General features: G+C 47.3%; 1 protein-coding gene across 16 annotated transcripts in view; it reads left to right on the top strand.

Annotated features, from left to right (window-relative positions):
* The window catches only part of PTPRT (protein tyrosine phosphatase receptor type T), a 1,083,381-nt gene that overhangs the window by 889,879 nt on the left and 168,051 nt on the right, over nucleotides 1–25,451 (top strand). For all 16 annotated transcript variants that reach the window (XM_070472652.1, XM_070472647.1, XM_070472651.1 and 13 more), the window contains one exon: nucleotides 19,629–19,764. In XM_070472652.1, the coding sequence (XP_070328753.1) occupies nucleotides 19,629–19,764 (136 nt within the window). The remainder of the gene's footprint in view (nucleotides 1–19,628; nucleotides 19,765–25,451) is intronic.

Raw genomic sequence — 25,451 nt, 5'->3', positions numbered from 1 at the left:
TCCTCCAGGGGATCTTCCCGACCCAGGGATCAAACCCGTGTCTCTTATGTCTCCTGCATTGGCAGGTGGGTTCTTTACCACGACATCACCTGGGAAGCCCAGCACAGTGGGTAGAGGGCAGGGATGCTTCCACTGAAAAAAAAAAAAAAAAGTAAAACCTCTATGGTTAGAGTTTGGTGTTTTTCTGAAGTGGAATGACTTGGGACTGCAGTGGACAAATGACTAGTTATTTAACATTTCACCTAAAGGACCAACTGGATTTACCTAAAGGACCAACCCACTATCACTGAAAGAGTGATGCTCCGGACCCTGCCCCTAATCCACCAGGCCTCCAGGGTGCGGTCTGTGAACTGAGCCCAGTAGCAGCACCCAGACTGGGGCTTAGAGTGGATGCTCTGAAGGTCAGCCAGGCAGCCCTGCTCTGGTCCTAACCCCCTGGACTGACCCAGATTCACTGTCTTGCCCATGCCAAGACAGTGTCCTCAGGGAGAAGAGCTTTGGGACAAGCCCTGGTGTAAAAAACTGGGGAATTTTGGCAAATCATTCAAGCCTTTCGGAGCCTTAGTTTCCTCATCTGTGAGGTAGGAAGGATGAGTCCATGCACCGCCAGGCTCAGTCTTGGCCAGGGTCAGCAGAGAAAGTGAATTCATTTCCAGCAGGGCTCCTGGCTTGAGAGGCTGGCAGGCACAACTCCATCCTTTCATTTCTACCTTTGTACTTCATGTTCAAACTCTATTGTTATCTCCCTGGCAATCCTTCAATAATTGCTTTATGATATTGTGTTGGTTTCTGCCATGTATCAGCATGAATCCGCCATAGGTATATGCATGTCCCCTCCCTCATGAGCCTCCCACCCCACCCCATCCCTCTAGGTTATCCAAGAACACTGGATTTGAGCTTCCTGGCAATTCTTTATATCAGGGCCTGGCCACAGCAACAGGATTCAGGCTGTAATACTCTCTCTGAGACTGCTTTGCAGCTAACTGCCTCTAAAGTAACTTCCCCTGGGATGTCTTATAAATCTTGGATCCAGGTAGAAAGAGTTTGAGCCTTTGGGGCAAGGCTATATGGCTGAGAGCAGATGGGGAAGCAGCCTGGCAGACTTAGGGAAGACCCAGCAGGATGCCTTGTGCCCCTGGCAGGCTTGGACATCCTGGGGAGTGAGGGACCCTCCCAGGGAGGTTGTGCCCTCTGACAGGTAGGGATGGATGGTGTGAGAACAGGAGCCAGAGGTGGGAGGACCTCTACAGAAAAGCTTAAACCTGTAAACCCACCATGATGGCAGCTATGCCTGGTAGAGAGAGGTGGAAGACAGGCAGTGGGAGCGCAGTCTGCCAGGCCGGCTGGAAGGAGGTGGCAGCTTTGGGGGACGGTGGCACCAGGGGTGTCCATGATGATGAAAAGAATGATACAACAGCAGCATGTGTTACATACCTCTTATCTTCAATGGAAGGCGCTGAGGGCTTCATATTATTAATGTCCTGAATCTTCTCAACAGCTCTGCCATGTAGGGTACCATTGCCATTATCACTTGGTAGATAAGGAAACTGAGACTCTGGTGACTGCAAATCACACAGCTCAGAATGAAATAGGAACTGAACCCAGGAAAGTCTGTAGTCTTACCCACTATGCTTTATGCCAGTGGCCAATATTAGTGAGCACCTATTATGTGCCCTGGCTTTCCTGGTGGCTCAGCTGGTAAAGAATCCACCTGCAGTGCAGAACTGGGTTCAATCCTTGGGATTTAAGATCCCCTGGAGAAGGGAACAGCTATACACTCGGTATGCTGGCCTGGAGAATTCCATGAACTGTATAGTCCATGGGGTTGCAAAGTCAGACATGACTGAACAACTTTCCCTTTCGCTTTCATTATGTGCCAGGAACTGAGAACTACCATGATCCAGGACTGTGCCTCCAGAACTAGCTGTGAGACTTTGAGCCTCGGCTCATGTGTGCCCATTTCCTTGTCTGAAAAGTGAGGATACTAAGAATTACTAGTTGTTGAGAGGAGTACTTGAGAAATACACTTGAAGTATGTAGACTTGTGCTGTGATTATTATTCTAAACCCCTTTTACAGATGAGAAAACTGAGGTCCAGAGAAGAGGCAAGCAGGCAAACTTGCCAGTGGTGATGTTCAGGCAGGTGGCTGAGCCAGAATTGTGGCTCATGGGAAATGAGGTGGGAAGTAAGAACCTATCTAAGCCCCAGGCATGAGGCTCCAGGAGTGCTCGGCAGGATTCACAAGCCAGGGCTCACTGGGGAATTGGGACATAAAGCTGGGAGCATGGCAGCCCCGGTCTCAGAGATGGCCCAAGACAAGAGTGGGAAGGAGAGTAAGGCAGCACAGTGCTGAAGTCCCTTCACCTGGGCAGCCTGCAGTCCCCAAGGCTTCCGTTGGTTCCAGAGCACCATCCAGGGCCGCACCTGCAGAATACGGGCAGCCACCACAGCTGGAGGTCAGGGAGGCAGGTGACGATCAGGAGCCAGGTGGCCACTGCAGAACTGCCTCCGTTCTTCCATTTGGCTGCTCCAGGGGCAGAGGCAGACTCTGCAGAGCAGGGATGGAGTCTAGTACTCAGTCAAGGGCGCCAGACTGTCACCATTGTCAGTCTTGTAATAGATGTTCACGGCCTGACGGACACCAGGCTCTTGGTACCAGCTTCTGTTATCCATCTCCCGATGGAATCAGTATACAGTGCAGACCAGGGAGGCATCTTTCTGGAGTGCCCTTTCCCCTGTGGGGTGTCCTTCTGGAGCAGGTGAATGTCTGTGCTTCCTACAAGACAAGCATCCAAGTAAGGAGCAAATAAGACAGGGCTCTCACCACACCTTTTCAGTCTGGGGATGTTCTTCTTAGACCAGGGAGCAATCAGTCTCCAGTCTGCTATCCAAAATGCCACTAAATTCAGATTCAGAAACTCAGCGTCACCTTGACCTCTCTCTCCCTCTCTTCAATATGCAGTTAGTCACCAGATCTGTCCAGTATCACCCCTGAAATCTCTCTTGAATCTCTGCCTCTCCTTCACTGCTGCTCCTTGTGCTTGAGATTCATAAAGCCTTGGTCAGATTAGTGTAACAGATTCCAAACCGGTCTTCCTATTGTCACACTGGTCCCTTCTAATAGATGCTCTGCTGAAGCCAAATTATTACTATAAGAGTCTGATTCTGCTTAAAATGCTCTCAAGGCTCCCTTTGTGCTCAGGGACAGTTAGCCTGAATCACGGGCCCTTCACTCTCTAGGCACTATCCCTTCCCTACATCCCCAGCTCTATTTCCTCTTTGGTGCCAAGTGCCCTACTCACACCGATTACATACGCAGAACCTGCCTTATTGCACTCTGCTGGATGTTCTTCCTCCGATGTCTACCTTAATCACCCTCTGGGGTTAAGTTCAGAGAGCGTGGTCTCTGCAAGCCTTCTCAGATCCCCATTGTCTCAGTTCAGTTCAGTCCCTCAGTCATGTCCGACTCTTTGTGACCCCATGGACTGCAGCACACCAGGCCTCCCTGTCCATTGCCAACTCCTGGAGCCTACTCAAACTCATGTCTATCGCATCAGTGATGCCATCCAACCATCTCATCCTTTGTCATCCCCTTCTCCTCCCACCTTCAATTTTTCCTAGTATCTGCGTCTTTTCCAATGAGTCAGTTCTTCGCATCAGGTGGCCAAAGTATTGGAGTTTCAGCTTCAATATCAGTTTTTCCAATGAATATTCAGGACTGATTTCCTTTAGGATGAACTGGTTGGATCTCCTTGAAGTCCAAGGGACTCTCAGGAGTCTTTTCCAACACCACAGTTCAAAAGCATCAAGACTTCATCACTCAGCTTTCCTTATAGTTCAACTCTCACATCCATACATGACTACTGGAAAAACCATAGCTTTGGCTAGATGGACCTTTGTTGGTAAAGTAACATCTCTGCTTTAGTATGCTATCTAGGTTGGTCATAGCTTTTCTTCTAAGGAGCAAGCGTCTTTTAATTTCATGGCTACAATCACCATCTGCAGTGATTTTGGAGCCCAAGAAAATAAAGTCTGTCACTATTTCCACTGTTCCCCCATCTGTTTGCCATGAACTGATGGGGACCAGATGCCATGATCTTAGTTTTCTGAATGTTGAGCTTTAAGCCAGCTTTTTGACTCTCCTCTTTCACTTTCATCAAGAGGCTCTTTAGTTCTTCGCTTTCTGCCATAAGGGTGGTGTCATCTGTGTATCTGAGGTTATCGATATTTCTCCTGGCAATCTTGATTCCAGCTTGTGCTTCATCCAGTCCAGCATTTCTCATGATGTACTCTGCATATAAGTTAAATAAGCAGGGTGACAATATACAACCTTGACATACTCCTTTCCCGATTTGGAACCAGTCTATTGTTTTATGTCCAGTTCTAACTGGTTATTCTTGACCTGCATACAGATTTCTCAGGAGGCAGGTCAGGTGGTCTAGTATTCCCATCTCTTGAAGAATTTTCCACAGTTTGTTGTGATCCATACCATCAAATGCTTTGGCATAGTCAATAAAACAGAAGTAGATGTTTTTCTGGAACTCTCTTGCTTTTTTGACAGATGTTGGTAATTTGATCCCTGGTTCCTCTGCCTTTTCTAAATCCAGCTCGAACATCTGGAAGTTCACGGTTCATGTACTGTTGAAGCCTGGCTTGGAGAATTTTGAGCATTACTTTACTAGTATGTGAGATGACTGCAATTGTGCAGCAGTTTGAGCATTCTTTGGCATTGCCTTTCTTTGGGATTGGAATGAAAACTGACCTTTTCCAGTTCTGCGGCCACTGCTGAGTTTTCCAAATTTGCTGGCATATTGAGTGTAGCACTTTCACAGCATCATCTTTTAAGATTTGAAATAGCTCAACTGGAATTCCATCACGTCCACTAGCTTTATTCGAGGTGATGCTTCCTAAGGTCCACTTGACTTCCATTTCAGGATGTCTGGCTCTAGGTGAGTGATCACACCATCATGGTTATCTGGGTCATGAAGATTGTTTTTATGTAGTTCTTCTGTGTATTCTTGCCACCTCTTCTTAATATTGATGAATGGATAAGAAAGCTACAGTACATATACATAATGGAATATTACTCAGCTATTAAAAAGAAAGCATTTGAATCAGTTCTAATGAGGTGGATGAAACTGGAACCTATTATACAAAGTGAAGTAAGTCAGAAAGAAAAACACCAATACAGTATATTAACACATATATATGGAATTTACGATGACCCTATATGCGAGACAGCAATATGTAAAGACACAGATGTAAAGAAGAGACTTTTGGATTCTGTGGGAGAAGGCGAGGGTGAGATGATTTGAGAGAATAGCATTGAATCATGTATATTTTCATATATGAAATAGATCACCAGTCCAGGTTCGATGCATGAGACAGGGTACTCAGGGCTGGTGCACTGGGATGACCCTGAGGATGGGATGGGGAGGGGGATACAAGGGGGGTCAGGATGGGGAACACATGTATACCCATGGCTGATTCATGTCAATGTATGGCAAAACCAATACAATATTGTAAAGTAGTTAGTCTCCAATTAAATAAATTTTAAAAAATATCTTCTGCTTCTGTTAGGCCCATACCATTTCTGTCCTTTATTGTGCCCATTGTCTGAGGCCCCACCTAAAAAAGATGATTGACAGGCCAGGCCAGTGGGCACTGAGTTGTGGGTACAGAACCCTTGGTCCTGAGTGAGGATTCTTCTCGGAGAGGGCGCAAATTCTCATTATAAGCACTCATCTTGGACATGTTTGATTTCCGTTATCCTCTGCCCAGCACGTGTATAGTGCCCATTCACCTGGCCCCAAGCAGGAGTAGGCTCGTATGTGAGCAAGTAGTTAACATCGATAGGGCGTGTGCCAGACCCACCCTCGGCCTCTACCCCGTGATGGTTCAAACCCCTCTTCTACCATTTTGTTAGGTTTTTTGTGAGTCACTGAGCCCTGGTTTTCAGTCTAGCATTTGAACTCCTTACAGCCTCCTCTGCCAAGCTTCCTAGAGACTGATTCTCTGGAGTCTTTGAATAGGACTTCCCCAGATCTGCCAGCCCCACTGAGCTCAGTACCCAGCCTGGGCACACGTGGTGCTGACCCAGGAGAGGTCGGGCTGGGGGCGGGGAGCGCGGAGATCACAAAGAAGAGTCCTGTCCCCAGACTCTGTCCGCGTGAGCAGGAACAGACCCTGCCAACATCCGGGCCCTCGTCTTCTCTCTCTCACCTCCTGCTAATAGCAGAGCTGCTGTTCTGTCCATCCTTTGGGGAGAGGGATAGATCAGCCTTAGTACAGAACACAGCGATTCAGTGTTTCTGCTTTCAAAAGCCAAGGGGCAGAGGCTGGAAGAAAGAAAACATGTTCATGGTGGATTTGGCTGGAATCTCAACAATCGATGCGGCTCCTGCTGCTGGTTTTATTACCCTCACTCAGCTGCGTTGCCTAATCTGAATTCCGTGCTGCGTGTTCTCTCTGATCCTGCTCATGCTTCCACTAATCCCTGCTATAGATTTCTCGCTTCCTCCCACGAGCCTTCTCTCCTTTCCAGGCACCCCGATACGTGCTGGAAGCTGCATGTTCCAGAGCTATGATCTGGGCAGAACTGCCTGGCTGGGCAGATCTTTGCTTTCCCTTCCCATTGCTGCCCCTTTGGGATGGGTACCGTGGTCACCCCATAGGGGATCAGTTTGGTTGAAATCAGTTGGAAAGAACTGGATTATGTTTCTGAGTAAGAGCCTTGGAGACACCTGGGCCCCCGGAACATCTTGCTGTGCTGTTCAGACAAAGCCAGGACTGGGACCTCCCTGGTGGTCTGGTGGCTAAGACTCCACGCTCCGAATGCAGGGGGCTTGGGTTTGATCCCTGGTCAGGGAGCTAGATCCCACATGCTGCATCTAAGAGTTCACATGCTGCAGCTAAAGATCCTGCACACCCCAATGAAGACCAAAGATCCCAAGTGCTGTAACAGTGCAACCAATAGATAAATAAAAATTAAAAAGCCAGGACATTCTGTCCTTCTAGAAGCCTCCTGTTCCACTCAGCCCATAACCAAACAGGAGTCTCCCATCCCTCTTCCTACATCCTCTCCTTGTGACCCTGAGCCCATTTGTGTTTGACTTGACTTCATGAAATGCTAAGCCTGCCTTCCCCTTCCCAGGCTGCTTATAACGTGACTCAGCTTGATACAGAGGTAAGGTTTGAAGTGTGCCCCTCACAAAGGGTGAGTTGAAGCAACAGTAACCCCAGTTCCTGTGAAGGTGGTCTTATTTGGAAAGAAGGTCTCTGCAGGTATAATTAGTTAAGATGAAGTCTTGACAGTGGACCCAGATCCATAATATGACTCTATAATATGACTGGTGTCCTTACAAGAAGAGAAAACATCAGGTGAAGGCAGAGACCCCCAAGGAGAACCTCTGTGATGACAGTGGCAGATATTGGTGTGCTGCATCTCCAGCCTCAGGGGTGCCAGTGGTTGCCCGCAGATGCCAACAGCTAAGAGAGATGAAGAAAGATTCTACCCGGGGTCTCAGAGGGAGCATGGCCCTGTTGTCACCTGGACTTCAGTCTTCTAGCCTCTAAATTTCTGTTATTTAAGCCAGCTGGGTTGCAGTACTTTATTACAACCCTGGAGATGAACAGACTTGGAAGTGCAGTGATCCTGAGCATGGGGCAGCAGGCAGGGGTCCACCTTGCGGAGCTGTGCCTTTGCAGCGGACAGGCCTCAAGGAGACCAAAGCTGAGAACTGCCATCCTGGAGAACCCCTTTGGTGCACCCTGTCCCTGCTGTGGGGTCTCTGTGTTGGCTGGATTCTGCATTTGACTCACAGCGGGCCTCTTCTCTGGGGCTCTGACCCTCCCCTCTGTGATTTGCCTCCTGCATTTGAACAGTCTTAGCATCTGCTGCCAGGCATGTCCTGGCCTTGGCCCAGGCCACACCAACCAGGGTGTTCACGTTGTCCTGGCCTCATTTGACCCGTAGGCCATCCCTGCTAGGCTTTTGTGCTCGCCTCTGGGCTGACTACTCCTGAGAATGCTTGCTGTGTTCCACAGCTGCCCAGGACTGCTCTGAACTCCGCAGGAAGAGTTAACCGTCCATTCAGTGCGGCCAATCTCTCTCTTGCTCTGGCTGTTGGAGGCTGTCTAAAGGGACTATCACTTTGCCGCAGGGCACCCAAAAGAGTGTGTGTTCTCTTCTCTTACATCTGCTCTTCAGACTAAATCCTTAATCCCCAGCGCAGTCCCTGGGTGCTCCTCTCTCCCGCAGCTAAGCAGCTTTGAGCCCCCGGGGCTCCAGGCTCAGCACACAAGTTCTGCAAGTGGGGAGCCAGCACTGTCAGCCCTGAGCTGGCTCAATTTCTTCATCCTCATCGATGGAGCAGGCTTCGTCTGGCACAGAGGGAGCCAGGGTGGGGAGGAGGCTCTTAGGGACGTCCACGATGTGTCCCACACCAGCGATGGCACAGAGAAATCTGACTCATAGTCTAGTTTGGCCTAAGCAGAGTCATACACACCCTTCTCTGTACAGGCTTCTGTGTTAGCATCCATCACACTGAGCTTTGACTTTCAGCTTGCATACGTATCTTTCCATTATGCGGTGAGTTCTCAAACAGCAGGGCAGTCTCCTAATCGCCTCGCATGCCCAGCACCTTGTTTTACACACTATAATCTTGATAATCCCAGCAACCACTCATGCCACGCCAGCCGATGTCTAGGACTTGCACCCCTCCCACCTCCACACCCCACCGCCCCCTGCCCCAGCACTGGCCAAGGGTTGAATGGGTGCTAATGAGGCCAAGGGAAGGGGTCTAGTCCATTTGAAAGTCACTTAGCTTTTTCTAGTTCCCTGACCATGGGTAAAATTTTCCTTCTGGCCAAATCCACACACAGCTCTAAGCATACATTGCCCCCTCACCGTGGGTGCAGACTGACCAACAGACACCCCTAAACCCCAGCCACAGACTGGCTCCTGATCTGATCTTCAAATTTAAACCCAGCTTCAGCCATGTCTCAGTCTTTAGCCCTACCTGTGGCCTGACACTTAAACCAGTTCAAAAAGTGCACCTCTGGCTTCTTAGAAGTGTCGCCCCCAAATTCAGCCAGTGCTTGGGGTCCTTGTCTGGCCGCAGGCTCAGGTCCAACTCATGCTCTAGGACTCCCCTGAGCACAAGAGGGAACAGTTGAGACCTTGAGAAAGTAGAAGGGGTTTCTCAGCCCACTGATGGTGAAGCCCTTGAAAGGGCATGCCTTCTAAGCGATGTGTCAATAGTGACCATAGCTGGCGTTGACCAGGCATGACTGCTCTTAAGTAAGTCTATCATGCTAAATTCTAAATGCATGAAGCATTCTTAGCATAAAGGAGTTTACCTGCACCTAGAAGAGAGTCACCGCAAAGATCTTCTGTAGCCACTTTCCTACTGTCTGTAACATAACTGAATTAGAATTTGACCTACACAGAGCATTTGCTTTGTAAAACAAGGTCCACCTGGAAACAGATGCAGGAGCTGCATGGAACCAAGCAGAATCAGCGCTTGAGGAGCCATTTATTTGAGTGGCCAGAATGCTTTCAAACAATCAATTAAAGCTATTGCTATCTCACAGAGTGCTCACCTCCATTTAAGGCTGAAAAAAAAAGGTCAACCTCTGTCAGCAATATTTAGCAGTTTTAGTTGTATAGGTTGTGAAGTCAATTCCAACCTCTTAAGCCTGGCTAGGTAATATGAGGGGGTCTGGGATATTAGACACCTATATCTACTTTACACTTAACTCAGTACTTATTAAATGGTCTTCCCCTCCAAGGGCGGAGCTGTCTTTGAAGAACCTGAGTGTCTGTAGTGTTTTCTAGCTACTTGACATTGACTTTGAGTTAAATCTTGGCTAAAAGCAATTACTGTCATATGATGAATTGAGGCAATTTATTTATTACTTGAGAAACATCCTAGGTGATGTCACTTGGAAGAATGATGGAATAATCCTTCTCAAGTAGTCCATTATCAGCCAGATCTAGTGAGGGGGGCCACTGTTCCGAGGTATGGGGGAGAGCAGTCAGCAGTTTTAAAAAATTAGTCATTGTGAGATCAAAGAAAAGAGTATTGGAAATAAAGCAGAAAACAGCCGCCTAAACTTGAGCTTGCTTGTCTCCCTGTGGGATTATATGGCATGCTTGGATTGCTAAATATCAAGAAAGATATTATAGAGAAAGCCCAGAGATTAATAATAAAACTAAACTCAATGTATGAAGTGCTTGGAGATGGTGGTTGATGTACAAGGAAAGTGAAAAGGATGGGGAAACTTAAGTTAAAAAGGTCAAGTTTAAATATCATTTGAGCAAAGTCTGTATAATTTGGCCCATATAACAAGATTCGCATGACATGTTCATCCATCCCTTAGATATTAGAATGTGATATATTGCTGGAAGGGCATGAGGGGAGATAATCTTCAAGAAAAGCAGGTATGAAATAGAACTTTAGGACACAGCGGGTGGCCAACTCAGCAGAGATGGCCATAAATACAGCAACGTCTTAGTCTGGCTGGTCACAGTAAGATTCTGTATCCTCTGAAGAAACAATCTGATTCTTTCTTCCAGGTGTTTGAGAAAAGACAACCAGATTTCTCTGCTGAACAGTCCTTTTCCCTGTTTATTGAAGAAATAGCAGAATAGAAAAGCCTTTTAAAGAGAATAAGCTCTGTATCAGACTGCTAGGGTTCAAATCCCATCCCTGCCACTTGCTTCTGCTACTTAGTTTCTCTGAGCCTCAGTTTCCCCGTCTCTGAAATGGGTATACCAGTAAAACCTGCTTCGTGGGGTGGTAGTGTGGATTAAAAGGGATAGCATGTGGGAAGGGCTTAACACAGCAGCCTGGCTCATAGTGGAAGCTCCAAATACGTGTCAGCTCTTTATTATAAATAACACAGCTGTTTTACATGTGATCAGGTGTCCAGACTCCTCTGTTACCACCCCCTTCTGGATACAATCCAAACACCTGGTTATCCTGAAAGCCAGTCACTATTTCTGCACCTTGGCCAGGACTGTGCTGCAGTGAAGACACAGTACTGGACATTTTTCCTGAATCACAAGTCCAGACACCTCTCAAAAGCAGCAGTGAGGTGAACCTAAGCATCCCGTGGTCACAGGAAGTAGGAAGCCCATGCTGGCCCTGGAGCCATCTGGTCTCACATCCATCCTTTGCTTCCCCCTGCTGTGCAGGTGACCCCCATAGGCTGTGTTTCCTGGGCCCCATGTCAACAAGTATCTGGGCGTGGCCAGGAGGAGACAAGGGTTGTAGGGCGAGGGGAAGGAGAAGCCTTCTCCCTCTTGGCCTCAGGCTCCTTCGTTGGCAGTGACCCTGTCCTCCCTGTGGCTCCAGCCTCCCATAGGTCTACTGGAGTCCCAGCTTCTATTGGGTGGCCCTGACCTCTGGGCTCTGAAGAGCCTTTGTCTCTCTAGTCTGGGCTGGGTAATGGCCCCTGAGGTTGCTACCTTCTGGGTTGCCTCACCATCCTCTCCTGATCTCTGGGTATCCAGTTCTCTAGTAAATTCACTCTGGTTTAAATGTTTGGAGCAGTTTCCTTTTTCCTGGTTGGATGCTGACTGATGTGGAGCCCATACTCGTTTCTGGTGATTAGTCCCTCCTTTAGTAAACAGTAAGGAGAAAAAATAATCTGATTTAATCATCCAGTCTATATTTTTTCCTGTATCCACATCACATTTGTGTGAAATATCTGGAATCTACATTTTTCCATTAAAAAAAAAAAGTCAACAACAGCATTTGTTTCTCCCCAGGCTTCTCGCAACCCTCCTGTTTGCTACAATTTCCGTCCTCAAAGACTGCCAGAGTAGTTCATGATCACAATTACAAATGTTCTCAATGCCTTGGGATGCAATTTGTAAAGTCTAGAGGCTTGAAGCTAATGAAGTATTCAGATGCTTTCCTACCAACTTCTTTCCTATCGTGGACTTCAAGTCCACCTTAAAAATAGCCTACCATTCTGAGAATTCACTTCCAGGAAAAATCAGAAGGAGGACGATGCATACCTGACTCTGGAAGAGCCGGAAACCTGCCCAGCTTCCCCATCTTCCCCTGCTGCCTCCTCTTGGCAGAAACGCCTGTCATCAGAGATACCTGCCATGCTTGAAACCTTTGCTGGCATAGAGGTAGCATCTCAGAGTCAGAATTTCAAAGGTTTTCTCTACTGGGTGCCAGATGCATGTAACGCCAGAGAAAAGACAGAAAAACTCTTCAACAAAAGAAGTCATTAAATAGATGGGCATAAGTAAGATGCCAGCTCAGTAAGATGTGGGGATGAATGCCCCTGGATAGTGAAGAGGCGACTGTGTGTTTGAAAGACTGGCGCTTTTAGGAATTGTGTCCCCACGAGCCAGCTTCCTTTCTTTGCCTTCAGCGGTGGTCACCAGCATGGGTTATGCATCCACTGTGGTTCGCTTGGTTTTATCAGTTGCAATTAGATGTTCTTTATCCACAGCTTCTATTTTTTGCTCCATATCTTTACAGGGGAAATTCTCTGAAGTAAAATTATAGAATTAGGGCTATAGCAAGTGAGAGTACTTGGAGAAAGAATTATTAATCCCTTGTTGCCAAATTACGTTATTGCTGCCATTAAGTCATCTGGATGGAAACCTGATACTGGTCTTGCCTAGAGGAGAAAAGATAAGGGCATTCCTCCAGGGACTCTGCCTGCCTTCATCCTAAGGATGAACCTGGGCAGCATGTTACAAGGAGGCAGCACCCCAACCCCCTCTGTGCACCCACATTTTACAGACACAAGAAACTGTGCTGCCTCCTGGAACCAGTCCTAAGGTCATGCCATCATGATGCCACATCAGTGGGCAGATTCTCAGAGTTTATCAAGTGGTTTTACCTCCATTATTACATTTGATCCCTAGGAGATCCCTGTGAACTTTGATGTTCAGTCGCTCAGTCATGTCTGACTCTTTGTGACCCCATGAACTGCAGCACACCAGGCTTCCCTGTCCTTCACCATCTCCCAGAGCTTACTCAAACTCATATCCGTTGAGTTGGTGATGCCATCCAACCATCTTGTCCTCTGTCGTCCCCTTCTTCTCCTGCCTTCAATCTTTCCCAGCATCAGGACTTTTTCTAATGAGTCAGCTCTTCGCATCAGGAGGCCAAAGTATTAGAGCCTCAGCATCAGTCCTTCCAATAAATATTCAGGACTGATTTCCTTTAGGATTGACTGGTTTAATCTCCTTGCAGTCCAAGGGACTCTAAAGAGTCTTTTCCAAACCACAGTTCAAAAGCATCAATTCTTTATAAAGCCTTCTTTATGGTCTGACTCTCACATCCATACATGACTACTGGAAAAACCGTAGCTTTGACTGTCCGGACCTTTGTTGGCAAAGTGATGTCTCTGCTTTTTAATATGCTATCTTGGTTTTTCATAGCTTTTCTTCCAAGGAGCAAGTATCTTCTAATTTCATGGCTGCAGTCACCATCTACAGTGATTTGGAGCCCCCCAAAATAAGTCAATCACTGTTTCCATTGTTTCCCTATCTATTTGCCATGAAGTGATGGGACCAGATGCCATTGTCTTCATTTTTTTAATGTTGAGTTTTAAGCCAGTTTTTTCACTCTCCTGTTTCACAGTTTCATCAAGAGGATATGAAATCATGCTGTGGTTAACAGCTTTGATCAAGGTCACATAACTAGTTTGTGATGGAAGCCAGGTGCAAGCTCATATATTTCCAATTCAAAACCCCTTGCTTTTGACCGAGCTCATCACACCATGGCATTCCATCCCCAGAAGGGGCATAAGAGGTCATGTAGTCCCTTGTGCTTGCTGGGGAACACACTGCGTGCCCAGACAGAGCCTTTCATGGTTGGTGACACATTCTCCTGCCGTTGTGGCTAACTCGGGGTTAGGGGAGTGGAGCCCAACTGAAGTCTATGACTCTGAGGATAACAGGGAGACCTTCACTCACTTAGAGCGTGAGTGTCACTGTGATCAAGGAATATTGGGTTGAGGTGGAAGGTGGGGTCTATAAGTAGAGAAGAAAGGCCAGCATCCCATGAAAGTGAGGTATTAAGGGCTTGGCTAAGCATTTAACAGTATGGCTCAGCTGCTAAAGAATCTGCCTTCAATGTGGGAGACCTGGGTTTGATCCTTGGGTTGGGAAGATCCCCTGGAAAAGAGAAAGGCTACCCACTCCAGTATTCTGACCTAGAGAATCCCATGGAGTGTATAGTCCATGGGGTCACAAAGAGTCAGACATGACTGAGCGACTTTCACTTAAGCATTTAAGAAGCCCAGGAGGTGAGAACAGGTGAGACAGTGGACAGGGAAAAGGGAAGAGGGCTGACTCTGAAATGGGACTTGGAATCATGACTGCTTCATGCTCCTCACTACACAGTAGCACTGCTTTGAAAAGAGTTGGGCTTTAGCCTCAGCTGGAGAGTGCCACCACATTAAAATCTTTTCTTATATTGGCCCCAGTCTACTCTTGTCACTTTGCCTGGTTTGTGTTAGCCCTGCTCTTTAAAGGGATCAAATCTATTCCATCTTTCACCATGGCCTTTCAACTTTTTGAAAGCAAGAATAAGTCTCATCTGAATCTTTCCTTCTCTAAGCTAAAAATCCCAATTCTGACTGCCATTCCTTCACAGTCAGTGATCTTTGGATTTTTATGTGCACAAGAATCACCTAGAGACCTTGGCAAATGCAGGAGTGGACTCAGCAGATCTGGCGTAGGGACCCAGACTCTGCGTGTGTAATAGGGTGTGATGCAGATGCTTGTGGTCATTGAACCACACTTTGAGTGACAAGCCACTTGTCCTGTCTTTACCCTGCCACATTAAAATCTTTTCTCAGGTTGGCCCCAATCTACTCTTCGGGGTTGGGGTCTGCAAATGAACAAGCCTCACCAAAGTGGTCTGACCGGGCCAGAGTAGAACAGAGAATCATTGTCCTTGTTGGGTCTCAGGCGTCCCTGGGGATTATAAACTGGGATGATTGTTTGGTATCCTAGGAGGAGGCTGGAGGTTGGGGCGAAAAGAACATGGCACCTGGGCCTATGTATGGAGCGGATATCGAGGGAGGGGGGCAGATTTTAAGAGACTGTGAGCCCCGCCTTGGGTGCCAGGTTTCCATATGCAGGAGTCGATAGGTGTCACAGAGAAAGCCAGATGTGAACTCTGAGCAGGAGCGAGGAAGGGACTGGATTCTAAGCCACTATAGCTCAAGTGGAAGGAGTCAAGGGCAGGGGACAGGGACAGCTGCTCTTAGAGGACTCTCTGGCCTTCGGGAGTGCTCAGAGTAGGGAGGGCATGGCTGGCGGGGGTGTGAGGTTGGGTAACCTGTGTTGGAAACAAGTCTCTTCTCAGAGCCAGCAGAGTTCACAAGATTCTTTTTGATGAGTGCATCACACAGGGGACTCACGTAGAGCCTTGAAGCTACTCCCGTTGGATATATCTACCACCTGGCACCTATTTGCCAGTTCTGACTTACTCAGACTATTCCCGGGTTGGTTCCCAGTAGAGGGCAGTGATGACAAGGATGCATCCAAAGCCCTCCCCCTCCAGTCTCAGACTCCCAGTCCCCACTTAGTAGACAGAAGTCACCGAGGACCAGAGACAGAGCTTCATGGGGATGAGGGACTGATACTTTGTTTGACTCTCATGAAAAGAGTGAGCTTAGGGCAAGAGTAATGCAGTTACCATCTTACTGATGGGCTTCCAGTTCCCCCTTGGATTTCTGGTCAGTGACTCAGACGGGGACCCAGAGCTGGCATTTCCTGAATAGTAGCTGAATCAGGGACAGTTCACTGGAATGACAGAGGGTGAGCCTTGCACAAAGAATCCCAGCTCTGAATCTGAAAGCCAAGTATATGGCTTTGGAAAAACCACTTCACCCATTTGTGGAGTTTCCTAATCTAAATAAAAGGGACAATAAAATTAGCATCTTCTGTGTCAGATTTTGTGAAGATTAAATGACTTACATTTTTTGTCACCTAGTAATGGACTGGTGAAAATGGACTTCCCTGGTGGCTCAGATGGTAAAGGATCTGCCTGCAATGCAGGAGACCCAAGTTTGATCCCTGGGTTGGGGAGATCCCCTGGAGACAAGAATGGCTACCCTCATCCAGAATTCTTGACTGGAGAATTCCGTGGACAGAGGACCCTGGTGGGCTAGAGTCCACGGTAGAGCCTGTCTGCAAAGAGTCAGACAAGACTGAGTGACAAGCACTTTCACTTTCTTTTTTCAGTGGATTGATATGTTTAGACTGAATTTTTAAAAATAGTCATAACTGAGCTTCCATTTGATGAGGTGCTCAGTACCTGCCTAAAAGAGCTGGTTGCATTGCTAGGAGATCCCATCTTTAGTCAACCCTGATGTGTTTCCTGTAAGTCCAATTGCAGGTTCTCATCTGTACTCACAATGTGAGCCCTGTGGACACGCTCCTGAGTCTGCCATGGGGGTAGGACTAGCCTGTTATGACTCTCTCCCCATCTTCTTCCTTGCAGAGGCAGGAACCACAGGTAAATGCTATCTGGCCTTTGGTCCCAAAGCCAGTTCCTGCACACCTGTGTTGCCTTCAGACACTGTCAGCAGGCTTTCCTTTTGAACAGAGGGCCACATCTCTGGTGGCTCAAGCCAGGGCCCTGAAAAGGATGCTGAAGGGAGACAGAATTCACCACGTCCTGGGGCAATTCCTGTATGTAGAGTTCTAGTTGGACCAGCCAGATGTGGCTGCTCCTGATAACCTCACTGTGCAAAGTCTGGGATTTCAGTTCTGATGCCTCTGAGCTGAACTCATGGAATTTATCGAAACCGCTGGGCTGTGGCCTTTCAGATGGCCTCTCTGAATATCTTGCATGGTCGTCTGTGACCCTCAGGTGTGTTCCATTGTTGATTCATGGTCACCTCTGAAGGTGCTTCTGTTTAGGAACATCTTGGAGTTTACTTGGGAAAGGTTTTCTGATACTCATCCAAGATCTTCACTTTCCTTTGGGTAGAGAGCTAGATTCTATCCTAGGAGCAGCATTTGACATGGTCGATTACTCCTGCCTTCTTGAAACCCCCTCTTCCCCTGGCTCTAGGACACTATACTCTCCTGGGTGTTTTTTTTTATTTTTTACTTGTCTGTCCACTCCTTCTCTGCCTCCTATGCAGGCTTGTCTTCCTCTGCCTGCTCACTGAATATTACAGACCCTCAAGTCTCTATCTGAACCATCTTCTCCATCCAGTCTTCATTCTTTCCCCAGCTGACTTTATCAGACCCCATGCTTTAGATATCATCTACATGCATGTGACTCACACATTCTTACCTCCAGCTTAGACCTCCTTTAAGAGCTTCAGGCCTGCATTTTAACTTCCTCCTCTTGTAGAGTATCTTCCAAGCTTAAATTACCATAAACATATATTTCCCTTCTAATTTCCTTTTTTTATTGGCATACAGTTGCTTTACAACATCGTGTTAGTTTTTGCTCTACAACAAAGTGAGCCAGCTATATGTATGCATATATCCTCCCCTCTTGAATCGCCTTCTTACCGCACCCCCTCCCCAGCCCCTTCCTAAATGGTCGGCCAATTCTCTGCCAGGAGTTCCTTGGTGGAGTTGATAGGCAGAGCCTGCTCAGACCATCCTACAATGTGATGAGCTGGGGTTTTGTCTTTAGCTGCTGAGGGAAACTGAGTAAAATCCCTTACTTGTAAGTCCTGCCAGAAGAAGGAGCTCTGACCCCATTGATGTCTTAGTTGGGCTCACAGAACACGGGTGCTCAGTAGCCAATTAAGGAATGACTGAACGAATAAATGAGACGAACAGCTGTGGTCCACTCGCCTTGACGTCATTCACCCATCATCTGTAAAGCAACAGTGATGAGGAGGAAGGCCTGTGTAGACAGTGACTTTAGAGAGATAACTAGGACTCTCTCTGCTCTTAGTGTTGGAGGCAAAGTCAACCCGGCTTTTCTGAGTTACAAGAGAGTCTGGGGAAAGTGCTGTAGTGAAGGAACCGCATGACTGCAGGCGGAGGGGGATGTGCTGATGGGCTGTTGTGAAACATCTGTGAGTTTGGAGAATCAGAATCTTAGCTTGTGGGCATTAGTATCCCTTCAACTCAGCCGAGTTCTGTGAACACAGGGCTGTAAAAAAGGAGAAACTCAATTTGGTTTCATGAGAACAAATGTGTGTGGGTAGAGCTATCATCCCCTCAGCTAAACATTAAACCATCACAGACATTAAGGGAACACCTATTACAAGCCAGACCCTGCACTGACATGAGGAAACAGAGACAAAGAAGGCATCCTCTTGCCCCCAAGGAGCTTGCAGACCACTGAAGGAGACAGACGGAGAAACAAATAACTAATAATATCAGCACACTGAGATGTACCAAGTGTTACAGAGTGTTAGCAGAATTTGGAGAGGGACTCTCCTGGGGCAACCAGGGAAGACAGCATCACTGATAAAGGATGAGCTGGTGCTGATGTTGGTAGAAAAGTAGGGATGGGTCAGGGAGAGGATACTTTGGACTTCAGCTGCCTCACACAGACCTGGCATCCTTGGGAGGAATTCACAGTGGTGTTAATCCTGAACCACACTCCAGAAGGTTCACACAGGTGTCTGGAATGGCAGGTTGCCTCTGTCCCCAGGTCATTGCATGAAGAGGCCAGGCTTAGGCATTCTCTGGCTCCTGATTGCTGCTATGGCCTTAGCAAGTGGTTGGCTGGGAGGAGTAGGATTGGGGGACTAGGGGACTTGAAAGTTGAACTCAAGGCTTCTGACTTCTGAAACCTACACTTAAGAGTCAAAAAACCAATGGGATCCTGGCTCTGAGCTTTATCAGCCCACATGACTTTTAGCTAGTTCCTTTGTTTTCTCATCTATAAAATGGGACAATCCATAGATACTTCGGGGAACATTTGCAAGGATTGTCCAAGCTGGATCCGTGAAATGGCTCAGCAGAGGGCTGGGGATGTAGTAAGTGCCCAATTCCTAGTTTTCCTTGACATGGAATTGAGTCAGTGAGTGAGTACTGGCAAGGCTGGTAACATCAACATTAAATTTCAAAAATGGAGTTAGCGGATTTAAGTGTTTTCTGAATCCAAAGCAGTTCTCCTTAATGCACTAGATTTCTTCCCCACCATTTGTTTCATATAAGGTGCAAAATGAAAGCATTATGTTTTTATCTTTAAAAATTCAGTGATTTCAGTTGTGCTACCCAAGGCTGTTGTTTTCACCATTTACTGGAAAGAATTAAGCAGGGTTTGGAATAATTCCATGAGCCTAAGGATCAAACTGTAGTCCCATGGTTTGATCCTAGGGACAGAATGGTATGAGGGATAAAAATCATCTGCTTGATGTCATGAGAGGAGAAGAAGGGTGCCTCCAGCACAGTAGTTGTATAACCTTGGGAAGCTCACTCAGTTTCTCTGCACCTCAGTTTCTTCATATGCAAAAAAAGGCTATAATAACCCCAATCTCACGAGGAATTAATGCTCAAAAGTGTTTAATTGGGTCAGTGTGTGTGGTGACCTCAGCACAGTGCCTGGCACATAGTTAGCACCCAGCAAATGGAAGCTGTCGTCACCATGATTGTGTCTAGTCATGTATGTGAGCCTTTTCAATATCTCTCCTCTTCACCTTTGCCTCCAAGGTGCGTCCACTCAGAACTCCAACACAGTGGAGCCGGAGAAGCAGGTGGACAGCACCGTGAAGATGGCTGGTGTCATCGCTGGCCTCCTCATGTTCACCATCATCCTCCTGGGCGTGATGCTCACCATCAAGAGGAGGTGAGTGTGGGTTGCTGCCCTGCAGACTCTGCCAACCCCAAGCGGCCCCAACACCGCCATATGGCCAAGTCCTTTCTTGCTGACCACTTCCAGGCAGGGACCTCCTGGTACAAATGTTGAGGTCCTGAAATTTGGGGCCAGTTGTGGTTCATCGTGTTGTTGTCTGAAGGGTGTGTGCTGCCTGCTTGGTGAGCAGCTGCAGGATGGCCAGTGTCTCGCGGGGCAGGTGTTCCTTGGTGTACGATGCTCCTCAGAGATAGCTGCTCTGTTGTGATTGGTCACATCATCAGGATTACGGGGGAGCCGCAGGGACACAGATGAGCCTACAGAGACAGACGCAGAAAAGCCATGTTTCATTCCTCTCACCTTCATCCATCCCCGATTTGTCTTTGGTCAAGGAACAGTGTGCCTCTGCATGAAAGGGTAGAGCCTCTGATGGTGTGACAGCCCTCAGGGAAGTCTCCTTCCTGCTCCCTGTCCCATAAAACCTTCCCTGCTGGCTGGTTGGTGCTTGTCACCTCTCACCTGGATATCCTCCTGGCGCCTCTGGTCAAGGCACAGTTATCTCATATTGCGCACATTGCTCGTGAAAGCCAGGATCCAGGTTCCTTCCTGATCCCCCAAATTCATTTTATGCTGACATTGTGTGTTTATCAGGCATTTACAAGGTTTGAGGACCACCCAGGGAGTTGCAGAGAGGAAAGGGAAATATGCATCAGGGAAGGTGGGTGAATATCAGCTCTCACTGTCCCTGGAGTGCGGAGCTAGCTGATTCTTCTAAATAGGGGGTCCTCCCACCTTCACACATTAGCCACTGTGTCCCCATGCCTGCTGCCCATCTCAGTTTCAGTGCCAGGATTCCAATCTTGGTCTCCACCCTCCCACTCCCCAATCTGCCAAAGCAAACAAAACACTTATCTACGTTATAAGGACATGTGCTGCAACCTGCCCTGCCCCCAGTTTAAAGAGTTATATTTATATTCTTCAACAAACTATTTAACTCCTCAGCCTGAAACTCTGGGTTTGGTTACTCAGAGTTCAAGACAAGCCCAGTAATGAGGACTGGGAACCTGCTGCCATCCCTGGGACAAAACCAGCTCATGAAACTTGTTCCCAGCAGAACAAAGACAGAATGCCCCAAAGACAAAATCCAGCTTCTACTCTAAGGAGTCCCATAAACAGAAATGCACAAAGTAAAAAAAAAATAAAGACTGTGTTCTTATTTCCAGCCATTGATTTCCACTCTGCTAGTTATCAGCCTTCTTTTAGCCATTCTGGCCCCAGAATGTCTCTGTATGTCACATGGTTCCATTCTGAGTCAACCAGGACCTGCTTTGATCAGGACATCTTATTGGTAGGACCTGTTCTTTCTTTTCTTCTAAATATTTATTTATTTAGCTGGCTGCCCTGTAGCTCAGATGGTAAAGAATCTCCCAGCAATGCAGGAAACTGGGTTCAATCCCTGGGTTGGAAAGATCCGCTGGAGAAGGGAATGGCAACCCACTCCAATATTCTTGCCTAGAGAATCCCATGGACAGAGGAGCGTGGCGGGCTACAGTCCATGAGGTCGCACAGAGTTCAGACATAATTGAGTGACTAACACAGAGACTACTACCCAGTCTTAGAAGGATATTTCAGTTACAGATTGTGGGATTAAGTTCCTTGGCCAGAAATTGAACCAGGCCCCCAGCAATGGGAGCACAGAGTCTTAGCCACAGAGAAGTCCCAGGATCTGTTCTTTCTTGACATGTCTGTTCTATAGGATCATTCTTTTCCTCAGGCTCCCAGCAGAACAACAGAAGAATTAAGATTCTCATCCAGCTACTGATTTTCTGGTTGGAGAGGCAAGGGAGAAGGAAGGTCCATGTTAATACTGGGGGTCAGGAGCCCCCAGAGTCGTCATCATCATCTGTGAAGCCAGGCTATGTGTTATGTCTCAGTGACAAGCCAGATGCTATTGGATGAGGTCAAACATGAGATTTGATTTCTCTGGGAGGCAGTGAGCACGTTACACATATAAGATCCTCGATACATTCTTAGAGTCTCAGATGCTTTAAAGACAGAGGTGAGTTTGAGAGAGTCTCTTTGAAAAAAGTAACTCATTTAATAGAATTGCATTCCTCTTCGATAGACCCTGGAGGTTCTTATTCTTTGCCACTGATTTGTAAGTCAGATATGCTCTTCCAATTTTGCTCTTTCTAAAGCCTGGCTTAACCCACGTCACCATCGTCTGTGAGCTTGTGAAGAAATTTCACTTCCCTCTCAGCAGCTATTTCTGAAATGTGTGACTTTCCGGGAGGGAGGGAGGGGCTTTCTAGTTTCAGGATGAGAGCAGGAATAAAGTGAGCCCTTTGTGTGGTTTTATCCTTTTCTGAGTATCTTCATCAGCTCTCAGTTCTATCAAAACCATCCATCAGTCCCAATCAACAGGCGTCACCTGATCACCATTTCCTCCCAAGAGGCAAATCTCAGATGTTGTGGCAGTGAGCCAGGGGATGGGCGGGGGTGCCGATCAGCGTTTGCCTATACAGCATCTTTCGGAGAAAATGAGACGTTTTTCTGGCCTAGTTGATGGTCATATTTTACAAATTGGTATGGACTGGAAAAGGGAAGAGTAGAGAGGGGAAAGGGAGAAAAAGAGAAACATAAGCCTGCTATGTTTAACTCTTTCTGCTAACCCCTTGTCCCAAAGGACAGTGAAGAGCTTGAGGGGCTCCGTTCCCTCTTCTGACCCCAACCCCATATATAGATGCGGGGGAAGCGTCACTGGAAGGTTGGGCCTGTCCCTGACTTACTTGCTGCCCACCAGAATGCTGTCCATGTGTATTGTGTGCTCAGTTGCCAAAGTCATGTCCAACTCTTCGCAGCCCACCAGGCTCCTCTGTCCATGGGATTCTCTAGGAAAGAATACTGGAGTGGGTTGTCATTTCCTCCTCCAGGGGATCTTCCCAACCCAGGGATCGAACCCATGTCTCCTGTGTCTCCTGCATTGGTAGGCAGATTCTTTCCACTGTACCACCTGGGAGTGCTGTCCACAGCCACCTGAAGGGAATAGATAATTAAAGGAAAAGAAACCCCAAAATAATAGGTAAAAAACCGTCACAAATCAGAGTCTTAGGGTCAGCATCTCTTCAGCGTCCCTTCGTGAGCTTGAGTTCGTTTCTGCTTCCAGGAGCTCTCGGAAGTTGAATGCCTGCCACACTTCCTGCACTGGCTTGAGCCGGGTCTTCACTGTAACCTCCATGGACATGGGCATGATGGCTCCGTTTCCTCTGATCCCAGTGGATTCAGCTGACTCAAAGTCTTCCCCAGAGCTGCAGCGAGTGTTTCCAGGTCCACTTCAGACGCTCCTAGTTTCCCCCTACAGGCCCTCGGGCTTATCTGTCACTATCCACCGAGAGTCTTTCTCTTAGATTAGGTGTTGTGTGTGTGTTGTACTGAACCAGAAAGCTGGCCTAGAAAGGGCTAAAGACGCAGATGACCAAGGAAAGGGTTTAGTGAAGTCAATTTACATTTAGAAGCCTGGGGAAAGAGAAGGGAAGAGAGAGAGAGAGAGATCAACATACCCTGAGGAATGTTTTGTTGTTGTTTGGTTTTTTTGAAATGGCTGGAGGGCATATGGAAAGATGCAAGGTTGCAGAAGGGGATATGAGATGTTGGTGATCCATTCAAACAGAATTCCCTTCGAGTTTGAAAAAGATGCAAATTCAACTTTGGACTTCTTTTAATAGTACCTTTGGCTGTTTGGACTGGGCTTCTTTGAATTCAGGATGATACAGAATCAGGGTTGTATCTGTTTGGAGGGTTGCATGAGCATTATAGATGGAACTTGGAGCCCCCTTCTGACAGAGTTAACAACCCGTGTGGTTCTAGCCAAGCTCATTGCAAAACATCCACTCTTAGGTTCTCACCGTATAATGTCTCCATCTTTTTCTCCTGGCTTATTGGTCACATCTAGACCTCAGAAACAGTCTAGAATGGATTTGTGCATGCCATAATGTAGTCAAACACACTTCCTCTTCATGAGCGCCCTGTTGAGTCCTGAAATGAAGAAAAACTGTCATCTCTGCAGTCCCGGTCATCTTCTGCCCTGACCTCCTCCCTTTGAATTACTGGACATCCTCTCTGAAAGAAAGGGGCAGCCAAGGAGTTACTAGGCCACCTCTCTGGTCCCTTGGCTCAATGTTACAGAGCCCTAGGTGCCTTCAGTGTAAATTGAGGTGGAGGGGTTCCCAACCTCTGGACCATGGACCTGTCAAATCAGCAGCAGCATCAGTTTAGAAATAAAGTGTCCAATGTATGTAATTCACTTGAATCATCCCCAACCATCCCCCTACCTTTCCGGAGCGTGGAAAAATTTCTTCCACAACACCGGACCCTGGTGCCAAAAAGGTTAGGGACCACCACATTAATAAGTGTTTCTTGATGGTTGAAGGTGTTTATTGGCCACTCACATATGGGAAGTTTGATGTTGAAATGCTTGTTTGTAGGACATGGACATACTGCATATGCCTACAAGCTTCCTATCATCATTTATTCCTTGGGACATACTTCCTGAAGTTTGAGTGTGGTCCTCCAAGGCTTAAGGCATAGCGATACACTTCTGGATGGGAAAACATGGAGCCAGGTTAAGCAGGATAACTTGGTAGATCTGTACCTCAAGACTTGTGTGTGTTGTACATGAACCTCTCCAGCCCTTCTTACTTTGCAAATTTTAGGCAGAAACTAAGCAAATTTTAGGCAGTCAGTTTCAAAATCCTTCACCACACACAGTTCCATCCACCCCACCTCCTTGTCTCCTCTCGCTGCCCAGCTCTTCAGGTCCATCCGAAACTTACGGCCAGTCGTGCTTTGCCTGTCCAGACAGTACCTTTCCCGTGAATGCATTTGGAGTGTCTTGAGTTTGAGATATGAGAATCTGCTTTGAGATAAACATGCACCTCTTGCTGTACCTTGATTCTCCGTGATTTGTGTCTGCCCTCCAGTATTCTTGCCTGGACAATTCCATGGACAGAGGAGCCTGGCACATTACAGTCCATGGAGTGGAAAAGAGTCAGCCAGCGCCTAACACGTTCACCTCCCAGTACCTCCCAGTCTAAGGAGTATAGACGTCTTGTTAGCTGTGTACGGAGATACAGAAAAACTGAGTCTGAATCTCTACAGCCCCATGTATCTGCTGCTAACCTTGGAGAAGCAATGTAACAAAGCTCAACCTTTGCTTTCCCATCTGTGAGATGCAGCCAATCTCACGTAGCTGCTCTGAGGATCAAATGAGCTGATGGTTGGGACAGGCTTTACTTCCTGTACCTTCTAACAGCACTATAGTGCATAATATCAACAGGGATATTCATCTCACACATGACCATCAAGGGTACCAAGTCGGCGCCAACCCCATGACCAATATGCCGAAGGCAGTGCTGTCATCAACACACACACACTCTGACCTAATTAGTTTGTTTTCCATTTGAACTGCTGCAACTGCCGCCATTCTCTGGTTTTAATTCAACAAATAACCATAGGGGATAGAACTCTGTTTTTTGAAAAGTGGAAACTGAAGTTCATAAAGGTTTTTATGAGTTAACCAAGGTCTTGGGCAAAGTTGAAATATAAACCCAGGCTCTGTGACTCCAGGACCCTTGCTGTTAATTTCTGTCCTAGCAGTGCATGGAGACTGGTAGAAAAGTGAA

The sequence above is a fragment of the Odocoileus virginianus genome, chromosome 9 (genome assembly GCF_023699985.2).
Source record: "Odocoileus virginianus isolate 20LAN1187 ecotype Illinois chromosome 9, Ovbor_1.2, whole genome shotgun sequence".
NCBI lineage: Eukaryota > Metazoa > Chordata > Mammalia > Artiodactyla > Cervidae > Odocoileus > Odocoileus virginianus.
Note: the sequence above shows the minus strand (reverse complement) of the source record. Positions and strands in the feature narration are given on the sequence as shown.